Genomic DNA, 18,685 nt, shown 5'->3' with positions numbered 1-18,685 from the left:
TGGGAATTGATTGCAGGACTTCGACAGGACTGGGGGAAACAGAGACCCCACTCTTGGAGGGCACACACAAAGTAGTGTGCGCATCGGGACCCAGGGGAAGGAGCAGTGACCCTGGGGGAGACTGAACCAGACCTGCCTGCTGGTGTTGGGGGGTCTCCTGCAGAGGCGGGGGGTGGCTCTGTTTCACCGTGGGGACAAGGACACTGGCAGCGGAGGTTCTGGGAAGTGCTCCTTGGCGTGAGCGCTCCCAGAGTCAGCCATTAACCCCACCAAAGAGCCCAGGTAGGCTCCAGTGTTGGGTTGCCTCAGGCAAAACAACCAACAGGGAGGGAACCCAGCCCCACCCATCAACAGTCAAGTGGATTAAAGTTTTACTGAGCTCTGACCACCACAGCAACAGTCAGCTCTACCCACCACCAGAGCCTCCCATCAAGCCTCTTAGATAGCCTCAACCACCAGAGGGCAGACAGCAGAAGCAAGAAAAACTACAATCCTGCAGCCTGTGGACCAAAAACCACAGTTACAGAAAGATAGACAAGATGAAAAGGCAGAGGGCTATGTACCAGATGAAGGAACAAGAAAAAACCCCAGAAAAACAACTAAATCAAGTGGAGATAGGCAACCTTCCAGAAAAAGAATTCAGAATAATGATAGTGAAGATGATCCAGGACCTCGGAATAAGAATGGAGGCAAAGATTGAGAAGATGCAAGAAATGATTAACAAAGACCTAGAAGAATTAAAGAACAAACAAACAGAGATGACCAATACAATAACTGAAATGAAAACTACACTAGAAGGAATCAATAGCAGAATAACTGAGGCAGAAGAACGGATAAGTGACCTGGAAGACAGAATGGTGGAATTCACTGCTGCGGAACAGACTAAAGAAAAAAGAATGAAAAGAAATGAAGACAGCCTAAGAGACCTCTGGGACAACATTAAACGCAACAACATTCGCATTATAGGTGTCCCAGAAGGTGAAGAGAGAGAGAAAGGACCAGAAAAAATATTTGAAGAGATTATAGTCGAAAACTTCCCTAACATGGGAAAGGAAATAGCCACCCAAGTCCAGGAAGCACAGAGAGTCCCATACAGGATAAACCCAAGGAGAAACACGCCGAGACACATAGTAGTCAAAGTGGCAAAAATTAAAGACAAAGAAAAATTACTGAAAGCAGCAAGGGAAAAACGACAAATAACATACAAGGGAACTCCCAAAAGGTTAACAGCTGATTTCTCAGCAGAAACTCTGCAAGCCAGAAGGGAGTGGCATGATATACTTAAAGTGATGAAAGGGAAGAACCTACAACCAAGATTACTCTACCCAGCAAGGATCTCATTCAGATTCGATGGAGAAATCAAAAGCTTTACAGACAAGCAAAAGCTAAGAGAATTCAGCACCACCAAACCAGCTCTACAACAAATGCTAAAGGAACTTCTCTAAGGGGGAAACACAAGAGAAGAAAAGGACCTACAAAAACAAACCCAAAACAATTAAGAAAATGGTCATAGGAACATACATACCGATAATTACCTTAAACGTGAATGGATTAAATGCCCCAACCAAAAGACATAGACTGGCTGAATGGATACAAAAACAAGACCCATATATATGCTGTCTACAAGAGACCCACTTTAGACCTAGGGACACATACAGACTGAAAGTGAGGGGATGGAAAAAGATATTCCATGCAAATGGAAATCAAAAGAAAGCTGGAGTAGCTATACTCATATCAGATAAAATAGACTTTAAAATAAAGAATGTTACAAGAGACAAGGAAGGACACTACATAATGATCAAGGGATCAATCCAAGAAGAAGATATAACAATTATAAATATATATGCACCCAACATAGGAGCACCTCAATACATAAGGCAACTGCTAACAGCTATAAAAGAGGAAATTGACAGTAACACAATCATAGTGGGGGACTTTAACACCTCACTTACACCAATGGACAGATCATCCAAAATGAAAATAAATAAGGAAACACAAGCTTTAAATGACACAACAGACCAGATAGATTTAATTGATATATATAGGACATTCCATCCAAAAACAGCAGATTACACGTTCTTCTCAAGTGCGCACGGAACATTCTCCAGGATAGATCACATCTTGGGTCACAAATCAAGCCTCAGTAAATTTAAGAAAATTGAAATCATATCAAGCATCTTTTCTGACCACAACGCTATGAGATTAGAAATGAATTACAGGGAAAAAAACGTAAAAAAGACAAACACATGGAGGCTAAACAATACGTTACTAAATAACCAAGAGATCACTGAAGAAATCAAAGAGGAAATAAAAAAAATACCTAGAGACAAATGACAATGAAAACACGACGACCCAAAACCTATGGGATGCAGCAAAAGCAGTTCTAAGAGGGAAGTTTATAGCTATACAAGCCTACCTAAGAAACAAGAAAAATCTCAAGTAAACAATCTAACCTTACACCTAAAGAAACTAGAGAAAGAGGAACAAGCAAAACCCAAAGTTAGCAGAAGGAAAGAAATCATAAAGATCAGAGCAGAAATAAATGAAATAGAAACAAAGAAAACAATAGCAAAGATCAATAAAACTAAAAGTTGGTTCTTTGAGAAGATAAACAAAATTGATAAGCCATTAGCCAGACTCATCAAGAAAAAGAGGGAGGGCTTCCCTGGTGGCGCAGTGGTTGGGAATCTGCCTGCTAATGCAGGGGACACGGGTTCAGGCCCTGGTCTGGGAGGATCCCACATGCCACAGAGCGGCTGGGCCTGTGAGCCACAACTACTGAGCCTGCGCGTCTGGAGCCTGTGCCCCGCAGTGGGAGGGGCCGCGATAGTGAGGGGCCCGCACACCGTGATGAAGAGCGGTCCCCGCACCGCGATGAAGAGTGGCCCCCACTTGCCGCAGCTGGAGAAAGCCCTCGCACGAACCGAAGACCCAACACAGCCAAAAATAAATAAATAAATAAATAAATAAAAGGAATTATTCTCATGGCCTGTCCAAATTATAAAAAAAAAAAGAGGGAGAGGACTCAAATCAATAAAATCAGAAATGAAAAAGGAGAAGTTACAACAGACACCGCAGAAATACAAAGCATCCTAAGAGACTACTACCAGCAACTTTATGCCAATAAAATGGACAACCTGGAAGAAATGGACAAATTTTTAGAAAGGTATAACCTTCCAAGACTGAACCAGGAAGAAACAGAAAATATGAACAGACCAATCACAAGTAATGAAATTGAAACTGTGATTAAAAATCTTCCAACAAACAAAAGTCCAGGACCAGATGGCTTCACAGGTGAATTCTATCAAACATTTAGAGAAGAGCTAACACCCACCCTTCTCAAACTCTTCCAAAAAACTGCAGAGGAAGGAACACTCCCAAACTCATTCTATGAGGCCACCATCACCCTGATACCAAAACCAGACAAAGACACTACAAAAAAAGAAAATTACAGACCAATATCACTCATGAATATAGATGTAAAAATCCTCAACAAAATACTAGCAAACAGAATCCAACAACACATTAAAAGGATCATACACCACGATCAAGTGGGGTTTATCCCAGGGATGCAAGGATTCTTCAATATATGCAAATCAATCAATGTGATATACCATATTAACAAATTGAAGAATAAAAACCATATGATCATCTCAATAGATGCAGAAAAAGCTTTTGACAAAATTCAACACCCATTTATGATAAAAACTCTCCAGAAAGTGGGCATAGAGGGAACCTACCTCAACATAATAAAGGCCATGTATGACAAACCCACAGCAAACATCATTCTCAATGGTGAAAAACTGAAAGCATTTCCTCTAAGATCAGGAACGAGACAAGGATGTCCACTCTCACCACTATTATTCAACATAGTTCTGGAAGTCCTAGCCACGGCAATCAGAGAAGAAAAAGAAATAAAAGGAATACAAATTGGAAAAGAAGAAGTAAAACTGTCACTGTTTGCAGATGACATGATACTATACATAGAGAATCATAAAACTGCCACCAGAAAACTGCTAGAGCTAATTAATGAATATGGTAAAGTTGCAGGATACAAAATTAATGCACAGAAATCTCTTGCATTCCTATACACTAATGATGAAAAATCTGAAAGAGAAATTATGGAAACACTCCCATTTACCATTGCAACAAAAAGAATAAAATACCTAGGAATAAACCTACCTAGGGAGACAAAAGACCTGTATGCAGAAAACTATAAGACACTGATGAAAGAAATTAAAGATGATACCAACAGATGGAGAGATATACCATGTTCTTGGATTGGAAGAATCAACATTGTGAAAATGAGTATACTACCCAAAGCAATCTACAGATTCAATGCAATCCCTATCAAATTACCAATGGCATTTTTTACGGAGCTAGAACAAATCATCTTAAAATTTGTACGGAGACACAAAAGACCCCGAATAGCCAAAGCAGTCTTGAGGGAAAAAAATGGAGCTGGAGGAATCAAACTCCCTGACTTCAGACTATACTACAAAGCTACAGTAATCAAGACAATATGGTACTGGCACAAAAACAGAAACATAGATCAATGGAACAAGATAGAAAGCCCAGAGATTAACCCACGCACCTATGGTCAACTAATCTATGACAAAGGAGGCAAAGATATACAATGGAGAAAAGACAGTCTCTTCAATAAGTGGTGCTGGGAAAACTGGACAGCTACATGTGAAAGAATGAAATTAGAATACTCCCTAACACCATACACAAAAATAAACTCAAAATGGATTAGAGACCTAAATATAAGACTGGACACTATAAAACTCTTAGAGGAAAACATAGGAAGAACACTCTGACATAAATCACAGCAAGATCTTTTTTGATCCACCTCCTAGAGTAATGGAAATAAAAACAAAAATAAACAAATGGGACCTAATGAAACTTCAAAGCTTTTGCACAGCAAAGGAAACCATAAACAAGATGAAAAGACAACCCTCAGAATGGGAGAAAATATTTGCAAACGAATCAACGGACAAAGGATTAATCTCCAAAATATATAAACAGCTCATTCAGCTCAATATCAAAGAAACAAACACCCCAATCCAAAAATGGGCAGAAGACCTAAATAGACATTTCTCCAAAGAAGACATACAGATGGCCACGAAGCACATGAAACGATGCTCAACATCACTAATTATTAGAGAAATGCAAATCAAAACTACAATGAGGTATCACCTCACTCCTGTTAGAATAGGCATCATCAGAAAATCTACAAACAACAAATGCTGGAGAGGGTGTGGAGAAAAGGGAACCCTCTTGCACTGTTGGTGGGAATGTAAATTGATACAGCCACTATGGAGAACAATATGGAGGTTCCTTAAAAAACTAAAAATAGAATTACCATATGACCCAGCAATCCCACTACTGGGCATATACCCAGAGAAAACCGTAATTCAAAAAGACACATGCACCCGAATGTTCATTGTAGCACTATTTACAATAGCCAGGTCATGGAAGCAACCTAAATGCCCATCGACAGATGAATGGATAAAGAAGATGTGGTACATATATACAATGGAATATTACTCAGCCATAAAAAGGAACCAAATTGAGTCATTTGTTGAGAAGTAGATGGATCTAGAGACTGTCATACAGAGTGAAGTAAGTCAGAAAGAGAAAAACAAATATCGTATATTAATGCATGTATGTGGAACCTAGAAAAATGGTACAGATGAGCCAGTTTGCAGGGCAGAAGTTGAGACACAGATGTAGAGAATGGACATATGGACACCAAGGGGGGAAAACTGCGGTGGGGTGGGGATGGTGGTGTGCTGAATTGGGCGATTGGGATTGACATGTATACACTGTTGTGTATAAAATTGATGCCTAATAAGAACCTGCAGTATAAACAAACAAACAAACAAAACAACTAATACTAAACTTTCACTGGGTTATTTGTATGGAAATATGTTAATATAAATGTTTCAGACATTACATGAAATTTCTAAAAATCTTATATTTGTATTTGTATGGAAATATATATGGAAATATGTTAATATAAATGTTTCAGACATTATATGAAATTTCTAAAAATCTTGTATTTGTATGGAAATATGTATGGAAATATGTTAATATAAATGTTTCAGACATTACATGAAATTTCTAAAAATCTTATATGTTCTGGTATAATGTTGTAAGTAATAATCCTAGTTATTACTTTAAAATGTATATCTCAGAAATAACTAATTTTCTTGTCAACTGCATTATTATGAACTTTCATCAACTCTTTAACTGTGGTCATTTTTAAGTCTTTTGTCATTTACAGACAGTTCTGGGTGTACACTGATGCTTTTGCAAATATGTTCCTATAAAAGGGTTTCATCTTCAAGAAATTCATGGAAAAGACTCTGACAAGTACAGGTTTCTGGTAACTGACTGTACTGCTGAACTGAATGAATAAGCATTTTCAGAACTCTAATGAAAAACTGATGAACTCATAGAAGTGCTAACAAAAGATCAAGATGAAAAAAAAAATTAATTACATGGGACTGAGTGAACTGATGAGGATGAGTATAATTTTTGTGACTTTCTGTCTGAATTAAAAAAAAAAAAATCCCACAAGGACTCAGAGGCAAAGAATATACAAATCAATTTTCACTGCAAAGTAAAGGAGCTGTTACAGTGGAGGATTACTGGACTGAATGTCAATATTATGACATAGTATGAGTGTGTTTCATGTTTGGTAATTGCAATCATTGTTGCTTTTGTTGTGGTCATCCATTTACAATGCTTGGTGTCAGTCTATTTATCTCTTGTAAAAATAAAATACAGTGTGTGTGTGTGTGTGTGTGTGTGTGTGTGTGTGTGGAAAAAAAATAAATAAATAAAAATAAAAATTAAATAAATAAATAAATAAATGGAACAGAGATGAATTATAACACAAATATTGTTTTAAAATAGGGAGGGGGCTTCCCTGGTGGCGCAGTGGTTAAGAATCCGCCTGCCAGTGCAGGGGACACGGGTTCGATCCCTGGTCTGGGAAGATCCCACATGCCGCGGAGCAACTAAGCCCGTGTGCCACAACTACTGAGCCTGTGCTCTAGAGCCCACGAGCCACAACTACTGAAGCCTGCATGCCAGAACTCCTGAAGCCTGCGTGCCTAGAGCCTGTGCTCCACAACAAGAGAAGCTATCACAATGAGAAGCCCTCGCACCTAAATGAAGAGTAGCCCCCGCTTGCCACAACTAGAGAAAGCCCGCGCACAGCAATGAAGACCCAATGCAGCCAAAAAATAAATTACTTAATTAAATAAATAAATCTATTAAAAAAAATAGGGAGGATTCAGATCCTCATTTCACAAAACAAAATGAATTCTAACACAGAAACAAAGAAAAAACAAAAGATTCATGTATTTTTAATTCATAAAAATCTAAAAACTTTTGTTACTCAAAAATTACAGGGGCTTCCCTGGTGGTGCAGTGGTTAAGAATCCGCCTGCCAATGCAGGGCACACGGGTTCGAGCCCTGGTCCGGGAAGATTCCACATACTGCGGCGCAGCTGAGCCCGTGAGCCATAACTACTGAGCCCATGTGCCACAGCTAGTGAAGCCCACGCGCTTAGAGCCTGTGCTCTGCAGTAAGAGAAGCCACGGCAATGAGAAGCCTGCGCACCGCAACGAAGAGTAGCCCCCGCTCGCTGCAACTAGAGAAAGCCCACGCCTGGCAACAAAGACCCAATGCAGCCAAAAATAAATAATAATAAATAAAATAAATATTAAAAAAAAAAAAAAAAGAATTAGGTCTTTAAAAAAAAAAAAAAAAATTACAATCTGAACCAAACAGCAAACACTCAAATGAGACAAATAATTTGCCATTAACAGGATTGGTTCTTAATGCATAAAGAGCTTATATGACAGTATTTTAACAAAAAATACCTTCTTATACAAAGAATGTAGACAATTCAAAAAGAAAATAGAAATAAATAACTTCTTAAAAAATGTTCATTCATTTAACAATTTTAGAATGCTTCCTACGTTGAACGCCTTGGCCTGTGGTATCCAACAATACCAGTTACCATAGAGCTCATAACTCAGTGCATTTATTGGAAAAAGGAAGTAAATTACTATAATTCAGTGTGATTAATAAGCAGCACTCTTTAAGTACAGGGTGCTATCAGAGACTCATAAATGGTTTTCCTGAAAAAGTGTTATGAAAGCACAAACCCAACAGATCGAAGGCAGAAAGGATGAATTTCAAGAAACAAAAACAGGATGTACAAAGGAACAGAGGCTAAAAAAACCTCTTGGCCCTTTGGGGTAGAGGATATAGTTCATTACAGCCAGCTTCTTTTAAGGTTTTAGGGTAATGTAAGGGTAAAGATACTGGGGTAAGGGAGGGGAAGGGGGAAGGAGAATCAGACTGTGAAGGGCTATGAAGGGTTCTGTAAACCACGTTAAAAGTTGGAATGGACACTGAAGACAATGAGGAAGCATTAAGATGCTTAAGCAGGGGAAGTGACGTAAGCATACACATGTCTTTGGATGACAACTCTAACTCAGCATGTCAGTATAGGAAAGGGTTTTGAAAGAAGGTGAAACAATAGGAAAGATGACCAGTTAGGAGTCTGCTATAATAACCCAGGCATGAGATGTTAATAATAGTATAGACAAGAACAGTGTCAGAGGAGGTAGAAGGAAGAGCTTGGAATTAGACTTACTTAGTAAGAAAAATCCATAGGACTTGGTCATTTACTAGATATAGAAGGGAAGAAAGAGGAAAGAGTTGAGAATGATGTCCAATTCTAGTTGGGACAACTGAATGGATGGTAGCTCATAGGACTCATAGGAAGAGAAGGAAAGACACAAGCCAGCATATACCGAAAGATCTGTGACACAACAAAGGGTGATAGGCAACTGGACAAAGTTTAAAGCTCAAGAGTGATCTAGGCTTGAGAAAGACTTGGTAGTTACTAACAAAGATGAAAAATAATGAAAACAAATGAAAATATTGAGAAACATCATTTATCTGTTAGATTGATAAATATTAGAATACCGTTATTAGCAAATAGATGATGGGAAAATTGGTATTCTCATGAATAGTGAGAATGGAAAAAAGTACAATTTTCTGAAATTAAATTTGGCAAGTATGCCAAATATATGCCAAAATGTATATCCAAGGATATTCTGCAATTCATCCCAAAGATTCCCTTACTTCTTAGTGTTCTCTACATTTCTTCCCATACTACTTATCTTCTAACATTTCATCTATCACACTGATTGTTTTATTGTCTGCCTCCATCTAAAATGTAAGCTGAATAAGGGCAGGGATCCTAGTATATTTGGTTCACTGACATATTCCAATTACCTAGGACAACATCTGGCACATGATGGGCACTTTGACAAAATATCTGTATGAGTGAATGAATATATGAAAGTGCAAACGATTCAAATAAATAAGAAGATATTATTTTCATCTATCTAGTTGGCAAAGATTTTAAAAGACAAACAGTGCTCAGAAATGACAAGGGAATAGAAAAAATAATCCTCTCATACATTAGTGATGAAATGTAAATTGGTACAACCTTTCTGGAAGGCAATTTAACAATCTCTATCAGGTTTTGAAATGTATATACACTTTGACACAGCAATCAGTTTTTAAAATCTATCTTAAGGTCTGAATCAGAAAATGTTATAAAGATGTATACTTAGAAAGATGTCTATCACAGCACTGTTTATAAATGAGGAAAACTGGAAATTTCCATTTTTATCAATAAGGTTATATAAATTATGAAACATCCAAAAAAAATACTATGCTGCTATTTTAAAAGAATGACATTAAACGTATACTGACATGAAATAACATTCCCAACATAGTGGGGGTGAAAGCAAGTTACATTAACAACCTTACAGGAGAATATAATTTATATAAGATAATATATGGGTCTGTCTATATGGATAGAGAGAATATGGACGTGTGGTCACCAAAATGTTAACACATATTACCTTCAGGTGCTTGGGCTTTAATTTTTACTTTCTTCTTTATACTCTTCTTTTTTACTTGAATTTTCTACAGAGTATATCATCTTTCTAATCAGAAAAAACAAAGCTATTTTCATTTGGAAAACCTTAAAAAGTTCTGTTTCTAATCCCCTTATGGTAATATACAATAAGAAAGAAAACTTATTTTCCATCATAAGGGTTCTCTACCAGATTGATAGGCCTTAAATAGCTTGACTTCAATTTCATCTTAAATCTAAAGAAAAGGTTGCAACACTGTTTTAGGAAACTATTCCCAGAAAAAGAAACCCATCATCAATGCCGGAGCTAGTGTTACTGACACCAGCATTAAAGTCATGCTTTCTACTTGTCTAGAATCTTTTTTGTATTAATCTGGCATGCTAACACATGTTGCTCGAACAAAAAAGCCAAACCAAACCAAATCAACAACAACAAAATACACGTGTAGTCCTTATTAAAGGCTTATGGTCTAAAGTAAATGCTTCTTGGAAAGTGTGAAAAATCGTATCATCCAACCTACCCTAAAAAACCCTATCTACATATTAAGCTCAGAAATCAATTTGGAAACCACATAGTACAAGAGAAAGAATATGATCCCAAGAAACAAACAGTACCAAGTCTGCCCCCTACTAACAGCATGATCATGGGCAATTTACTTAACTTCTTTGTATCTCAGTTTCCTCATCTATAAAATGATGATACCACAAATGCTAATGACTGTTGAGAGGCCTATATGTATTACTATATACGAAGTCCCAGCTTTATATACCTACCACATGTCTACTTTGTAATGAGCAACAAATGCTAACTCCTGTACCTTCATACTCAAAAGGACAGCAAATGCCACCATTTTTTCTGTGAAGCATTCCTGGACTTCCCTGTGGAAGCTTCTTAGTTCTGCTTTCATAACACTTTAGCCATATCACAATGTTTGTCACCCCCAAGAACAAGAACTCTTCCAGAGTAAGAACTATGTTATATCTTATTCATGCTTCAAGCACCTAGTACAATGCCCGGCACAGGGTAAAAAAAAAAAAAAGGCAGAATGAGTGAATAAATAAATAAAGTAATTTATCAAAACATCTTTAAAAAACAGCTCATTCTAGGATATAGCTGTCTCACTATTAAATCAAAGTCAAAGCAATGAACTAGAAAAGCATATGTGAAAGAGGTTAAAATTAAACCAATTCCTTGAGAAAGGCTAAGCCAACCAAAATAAGCCATACCACTGATATACATTAAATCAGTAACAGAATGTTCTTAATGTAAAATTGAAAAATTGATAGTTTCTTAGCTCCTACTATGTATTTCAATTCAAATAACTAAAATTGTCAAAACAAACAGCATACACATGGCACACAGGCTAGCCAGGTGAAAGTCAGAAAAAAATGATTATTTGGTTTTCCCTTAGCCATCAATAAACAGATCTGTAAAATTACTGAAACAGTTTAAGAAAACTTCCCGGAGGGCATAAAAGAAAGGCTCTGGAGTGAAGAAAAAAGTTTCTAATAGAAGAGCTTGCTGTTAAAGAGTAAATTAAAGTAATTTAGTCTCATTTTAAAAACTAAAAAACAAGGAAGGGTTATCAATGCAAATAATCAAATTAACATTTCACCAAAATCTACATGGGAAAAACTTCGATTAAAGTTAAAGACTTAAATTTGTTCAAAATATCTCTAAAGAAAAATTACTTAAAAGTATACACAATCCAGTGTCTTCTAATAAAAGCCCTATTAGACCTACTTGACTGGAGCATTATGGTTCTTTAACTATCATGATAATTATGTAAATGCAAGTGATGATGCTGTTAGTATTTGAAAACTATTTAGCACTAAAATTGTTTACCCATTGAAGTGCACAGCAAAAGCTGCTTTAGCATAGACAAAGGTAAATATAAATAGAAAAAACATAAAATCTAAATTAGGAAAGTGTAAACTAATGAGGTTCTGGAGAATCAGAAAGTTATTTGTTTAGTTACTGAGCAATTTCTAATTCAAAACCTCTTTAGTACCCTTAGAGTCCTAAATTATCATATGAAACTTATTACAATCAAAATATTCTAGATCATGGTAAATATTTCATTTCTGTCCACTTTAGTTCAAATAAAAAGCAATAAAATTGGGGACATGGGTTTGCTTTCTGAAGGCAACCCTTCCTTCTACCCTACTTTAAAAAAAAAAAAATCCCACAATCATTTTAGGAAAAAATATCTTGAGTTGACCAATGAACTAATTTATTACCACACAAAAACACAGACACAGTAAAGTTTTCCAGAATTGTGTCCAAACAACAGAAAAACGAAGTCCTCCAGGTTACAACTAAAAGTAAAAATATACTGTAGTTCTAACTATAAAGTAGTAAAAATCACTCTAAATTGAAAGAAATTTCAATTTAATTGAAATCAATGATATAAATTGCTTACATTGTAAAATGAAGGTAAGGTTTATGTACAGCAGCAGCTGATGACTGTTTCTTTGGTGATCCTGAGTGACAACTGGTCTCGAAAATTGATAAAGCATTCTCATCTTCACTATCATCTAAAATCAGAGTTTCTATATCTGTTTTAAAAAAAAAATCACAAAGATTATGAGGCTTAAAAAGTCATTTAATATTAGTGCCCTACCAAAGCTAAGAAAAATTGGTTTAAAAATCAAGTGGCAAAAACTAATAAGTTATCCATCAAATAACACAGATTGTCCAGGGAAATTGACAAACTACAGTATTCTGAATAATTTATAAATGGAACCAATGTAATTTTTTCACCTTTACGGACTACTTAAGTGTTATGAGATGCATTTTGGGAGACTACAAGAACAGTGGAAAAGAAATGGCACTCTCATAAAATACTCACCTACTTCGTAAAAATTTCTAAGTTAATTTTGACCAAAACCAGTACATTTAATATAAATAAGATGGTTTAATTAATAGAGTAATTGAGGTATGGCCCAGTTCTTACAAAAGCAACAAGGAACAAACTGACCTTTATTGTTTCACATGGCACACACACACATATTTCAAGGAAAATCTAGTCTTAGTTAAGAAGGGACTCGGGAATTCAGTGGGAAAAAAACCAATCTTAAAAAATGTACTCATTCAAGTAACATTGGGTCTTAAGTTATTGTTCGATGGACTAAGGGGAACTAAAATTCCTATTGAAAGTGCCATACTTCAAAATTTATCTGGACTACAACCTAAAGTATTAATAGCTGTAATTCATACATACCTAACAAAAGTGTCAATTCATTCAATAAAAAGCAATGCTACATGTGTAGGAGAAATGGGAGGAAATTAAGATTGACAGAAATCATACCCTTCCCTAAAAAAACAAAGAAAAAAAAGAGGCATGCTTTCTAAAATGAGATACTGAATTGTGCTGGCAGACACAGATTTCAATGGCTTTTAAAAGCCAAGTATTTAATACAACTAGTATTGTAAAAGTTAATCAGAAAATAATTGAGTACCATGTGATTGATAATTTCATATATAAGGAAAGGATACTTGTCTAAGAAAAATATTAAAGACCAAAACAATCCAGAATACTATATCTAAATAACTAAAAAACAATTATTAATAATCAAAGAAAATTTGGTTTCTTTCCTCCACTGGTATGTGAACAAAAAAAATGAAACTAAAGCATACTTTATACTTATGGGGAAAAAATGGTAAGAAAACACAGATAATAATGCCATAAAAAAATTCTCAAATGCAAGTAAAGAAGTTACAGTCTCTCAGAAGAGAAGGTAAGATTTTTATGACCTTCTAAAGGTGACATAGTCTTTTAAAAATTAAAAAAAACTTGGGAAAAGATACATATCCTTAGTTTTGAAAATCAGAGATAAGAAATGTACAATGCATGGCAGAGTAGCTGGCTCATACATAATATTTGTTCTCCTCCTTATGTGACAGATTTAAGAAATCAAGTAATCGATGTGATATTTCATGAGAATCTACCCTAAAAAAAAGTTTCTGAAAAATATATATATGACAAGCAAAATTCATTGAATATCGGTGATTTTTACTATACATAACAGTTTAACCATTATAATTCATTGGACAATTTTTTATACAGTGCAGACTACATGTTAAACAAAGAAAATGAGGATAATTTTTTAAAATTACTGTCTCTTCTAAGTTCATGGGCTTTTACTTTGATTAGCACAGGAACCTAGAGTTTTCCTGTATATGCGTAACATTTTTAAAAGTAGCTTTCTGTTTTTATCTCAAATCCAAACTACAATCTTGAGGCCAGAACTCAAGACCTTCTATAATCAGGTTCTAATTTACTGCCCTACTAGTAATTTACACTCCATTAGCGCAGCACACTGCAGAGTGCTGTGCCAATAACAACAGTATGATGAGTTGAATCCAGAAGGACATTAGAGCAACATGGTTAAGAGCATGGGCTCTGGAGTCAGGCTCCCTGGGTTTGAGCAAGACCTAGAACTTACTGAGTGACCCTTTACGTAAGTGAACATCTTCATTTTTGATAGAGTAAGAGCACCTACTCCCAGGATTGTTATGAGGATTAATAAATGACAATTTATGTAAGGGCTTTATAATAATAAAAGAAATGTAAGCCAATACTATCATAGCCAACTTTTCTAAAGATGGTAACACTCCCACATTAAGATAGTCAGAATGTCCCAAGAGTGAACAAACAGAACAAACATCCATTCATTCTTTTTACGGACACTGACTAGGCAACTACTGTGTGCTAGACAACATGCTAGGCCTAGAATATACAGTGGCCAAGGAAATGGATACATTTCCTATATTCGTTGCAAATACAAAAGAGTAACACATAAATAACCTTATAAGAAAACTCAGAATTTATTTACTTATGCCTGCACTTGTTTCATTTTAACAATATGAAAAGGTAATTTACACTACCTTCTTTCTTGTCACTCTGGCTAATTTCAGCATGAGGAAACACTTTTTGCAAGACTGCTAGGATGTTGTTGAAGCTTCTTTCCAGCAGCGGTCTTATGATGGGGGATAGTGCATGTCCCGAAGACATGACAGCACGCTGGGAAGCAGGCACAATATTCTGCATTGCGTGGTAAAAATCTTGGGCGTTGAGCACTATTGAGGAAACATCTAGCTGCAGTTTATGACTGCTAACATAGATCTGGGGGTAACGCCTCCGCAGGGCAATCAGGGCAGCTTCAGTGCACAGGGCCTTGATATCAGCTCCGCAATAGCCTAATGCACAAAAGGAAAAGGATAACAAAGGTAAGTCCATTTTTCCAAGTATCAACTCTATTTTGCAAATATGCACATCTTTATCTAAAATAAAATACTAAATCAATCATGTGCAATTTCACTAGCAAAATGAAAAATGACCATTTAAAGTCACCTAATAAAACTGTTTACTCATTAAGACTAAAAATGTTTTGAATATTTTAATTAACAAACACATGAACTAATGATATTAAAAGAAAACAAGTCATATATTTTGTGCCAAAACCACTGATTATAATGTACATCTTTCTTCAGGAAAGGTTTTAAAAAAAATAGTTTTATATCAATCCTTCATCAATATTTCCAATCATTAGTTTAGTCCTCATGACATTACAGTTTTCTATAAATTTTCCTAATATTACTAATTTCCAAACACATATAATGGAGCAGTACAAAGTAGTATACATAAGCGGAAACTTCAAAATCAGAGCTATTCTACTACTAACTCTGAGTGCAACCCACAAGCAGGTTAATATCTTATTACCCCCAAAACTATACTTTAAAGTTATGATCATCCCTGATAGTTCCAAAGGTATTACAGGGAATGAGAATCCATTACATTTCTATATTATCTTCCTTTTTATATATATATTTAGTTTAAAATGATTGATAATCTAGTTCACAGGGCTACAGAGATATGAGGTATCATCCATTACCCATATTTAACTGATCATGTAGTTAAACAACAGATCAAGCCACCAGTGCTCTGAAATCATTTCATTCATTTGAGCAACAAATACACAGAAAAACATATGAACTGTTAGGTCTTTACCACAAATGGGAAGAAAACCTCAAACTAGTCATGGTGTTTTTTTATATCACCAATTAAACCTGCATTTGGCCACCTTTATCAGTTATGCCAGCAGGGGGAACCACTCGAACTAGTTACAGAACATTAGTCCCTCAGCTCTTCAAAGAGTGGTATCAGGTTTATTTATCTTTTTATATATCACAATGACCTTGTAGAACACTTAAATACTGAAATTAAAATGGTGATTAGATAGGAAAACTACGAGCAGAGAAGAAATAGTACCAGACTAACTGGCAGAAAAAGAACATTAAGGAACAAAACCATATAAATCAAACTGACTCACACATTATAATAAATTCTATCCCTATATCCCTCAGTAGGGCAAATGATCACGTTAATCAAGTCCTACACATAACAGAAAACTCCTCACCCTGCTCTCCTTTTTCCCCAGCACTTACCACCTTATCATTTACCTATTATGTTTACTGTCTGCCTTCCCCAACTAGAATGTGACCTCTGTAAGAATAGGGGTATTTGTTTGTTTTGTTCGCTAAATGTATCTCAACTACCAAGAACAATGCCCGGCCTGGCATTCAGTAGATATCCAAAAAATATTTCTTGAGTGAAAGAATGAATGAAAAAAGAAAAGAGTAACTCCAAGGTTATAGTTTGGAAACGTAAAACTATTAGGTTACCATGTATTACAAAAAAGAGGGGGATGAATCATATCTATTAGGCTTTTCTTTTTCTAAGAAATCTAAATTCTTTTATTATTAAACCAACTTCCTCACTGTAACTAAAAATTTCAATGAAAATTATGAAGTACTATATTCATAAACATTTATTCAGAGGTAGGGGAAAACTTAATATGACCTATGAGAATTTAATTCAGAAAACTATAAGCAGATTAAGCATTAACACTGCCCCATGACAGCAATCAATCTCCCAAATTCTTCAGAATAACCAAGTTTACCACGTCTCTCATTTTATTTTCTATTTCTCAATGAATGAACCTGACAAAAAGTATCTTTTCCTGTTCCATGCATATCTGTTACATTAGTTCAACAAAATAACTGTAGAACACCAGCTCAGTTATAAACAGTTAACTAAATAATCCATTTCAGAGGAAGTAAAGAATAAACTACTGTCTTCAAAAAAATATAAACCACATTTCTTTTTCTTCTTTAAAAGTATATATACTTAGTGAACATACTATATGACCCTATTTTTAAGTGCAAAAACCTAAATTAAAAAGGAAAAAACGTTCAAAAACAATGCAGAACAAAAAAAAGCCACTAAAAGGTATTTTATGTAGTAAATGTTGCCCATAATATTTATGTTTGACATAATAATATAAATAGCAATGTATTGTTCATTTTTTCTTAATTTATTAAAGGTAATTTTAAAGCTTATCAACACTAATAGATTCCATTTAAAGAAGTAAATTTTCTTCACTGGGTTAAATAGATGTTTTATATATTGACACATTTTATTAACAATATCAAAAAATCACATTTGTTAATATCATCACCAATCTCATCGCTAAAATCTTTTAAGTGCTGGCAAGCTGTCAGCTCACAATGACAAATATAAGTCATAGAACGCCCTTTGAGAACTGCTGTGTAGCTTATAATCCCTTTTTTGGTTTTAAAAAAATCCTAATTTTTGCTTGCAAGTTTGAATTTCATCATTAGTTATAAACTAATCCTTGAAAAAAATAAAGAAGTAAATTTTCTCATGGATTATCATAACCAACAGACTATAAATGATAGGAATTACCTTCTTTACATTTGTTTGTGAATGAGAATTACTAGTTTATATCTGTGGTTGTCAACCTTGACTAGTCATCCGAATAAACAATGAAAATGAGTCAAAAATAGATTCCCAACAAACTTAGTGAATCAGAATCACTAAGTGGTGGTTTAATATCATAAATATGTATTTTGAGAAAACTTTACAAGTGATTCTGATATACAAAAAATTTGAGAACTACTGAATTAATAATAATACACTTTCCTTACTAGACTCTAAAACAAAATTAAAGGTACATCATAACCATGGCTAAATAGGTTATATTAAGGGTGACCACATGTCCTGGTTTAGGCCATTTGCCTTGTCATAATTAACAGCGTATTTTTTCACTCTCAAAAGGGTCCTGCTTTAGAAAAATAGACGATATGACTATTCCAGAAATACTGAAATACAGCCTTTTGAGAGTCAAAAGCTGATGTTAAATATCAATATCTCTTCCATAAGAATTCCATAACTATACTAGTTCTACCATTACAACTCTAATAGTCTGATGAACACACATAGCTAGATACCAAAGAAAACGCATTCCTGAATACTGCTATTAAGATGGAAATTTGTCTGAAAGAATGAAAATACAAGCTACTCAAAGAGGTTATAAACTAGAGAAAGGTAATAAAATTTTATGAAGTTACTTTTTAAGTAAAATACCAAACAATGAAGGTCCACAAGCTAAGATGCCACATTGACAGATACCCTTTCATTGTTTTGGCCCTCTTAGTGAAAATGAATAGAGAAATATGATTAGATTGAAGTTCTTCATTAAGCTTAAGCGCCTACTATTTGTGCACAGGTTCTGGATACCAAATTATTTGAAGACTACTAAAAATCACACCTATTATGCATGCAAACCTCCAAGTACTTGGGAATTCATTTCAAGGTAAAAGTTACCAAATCCATAAC

General features: G+C 35.1%; 1 protein-coding gene across 2 annotated transcripts in view; it reads right to left on the bottom strand.

The window, feature by feature from the left end:
• ATAD2B (ATPase family AAA domain containing 2B) overlaps positions 1-18,685 on the bottom strand; it is a 154,043-nt gene that overhangs the window by 69,105 nt on the left and 66,253 nt on the right. For both annotated transcript variants that reach the window (XM_007183456.3, XM_007183457.3), the window contains exons 16-17: positions 14,872-15,183; positions 12,404-12,539 (exon numbers count right to left, since the gene is read on the bottom strand). In XM_007183456.3, coding sequence (XP_007183518.2) covers positions 12,404-12,539; positions 14,872-15,183 — 448 coding nt within the window. The remainder of the gene's footprint in view (positions 1-12,403; positions 12,540-14,871; positions 15,184-18,685) is intronic.

Source organism: Balaenoptera acutorostrata, chromosome 12 (genome assembly GCF_949987535.1).
Source record: "Balaenoptera acutorostrata chromosome 12, mBalAcu1.1, whole genome shotgun sequence".
NCBI classification, from domain to species: domain Eukaryota; kingdom Metazoa; phylum Chordata; class Mammalia; order Artiodactyla; family Balaenopteridae; genus Balaenoptera; species Balaenoptera acutorostrata.
This window is presented reverse-complemented; position numbering and strand designations above follow the sequence as displayed.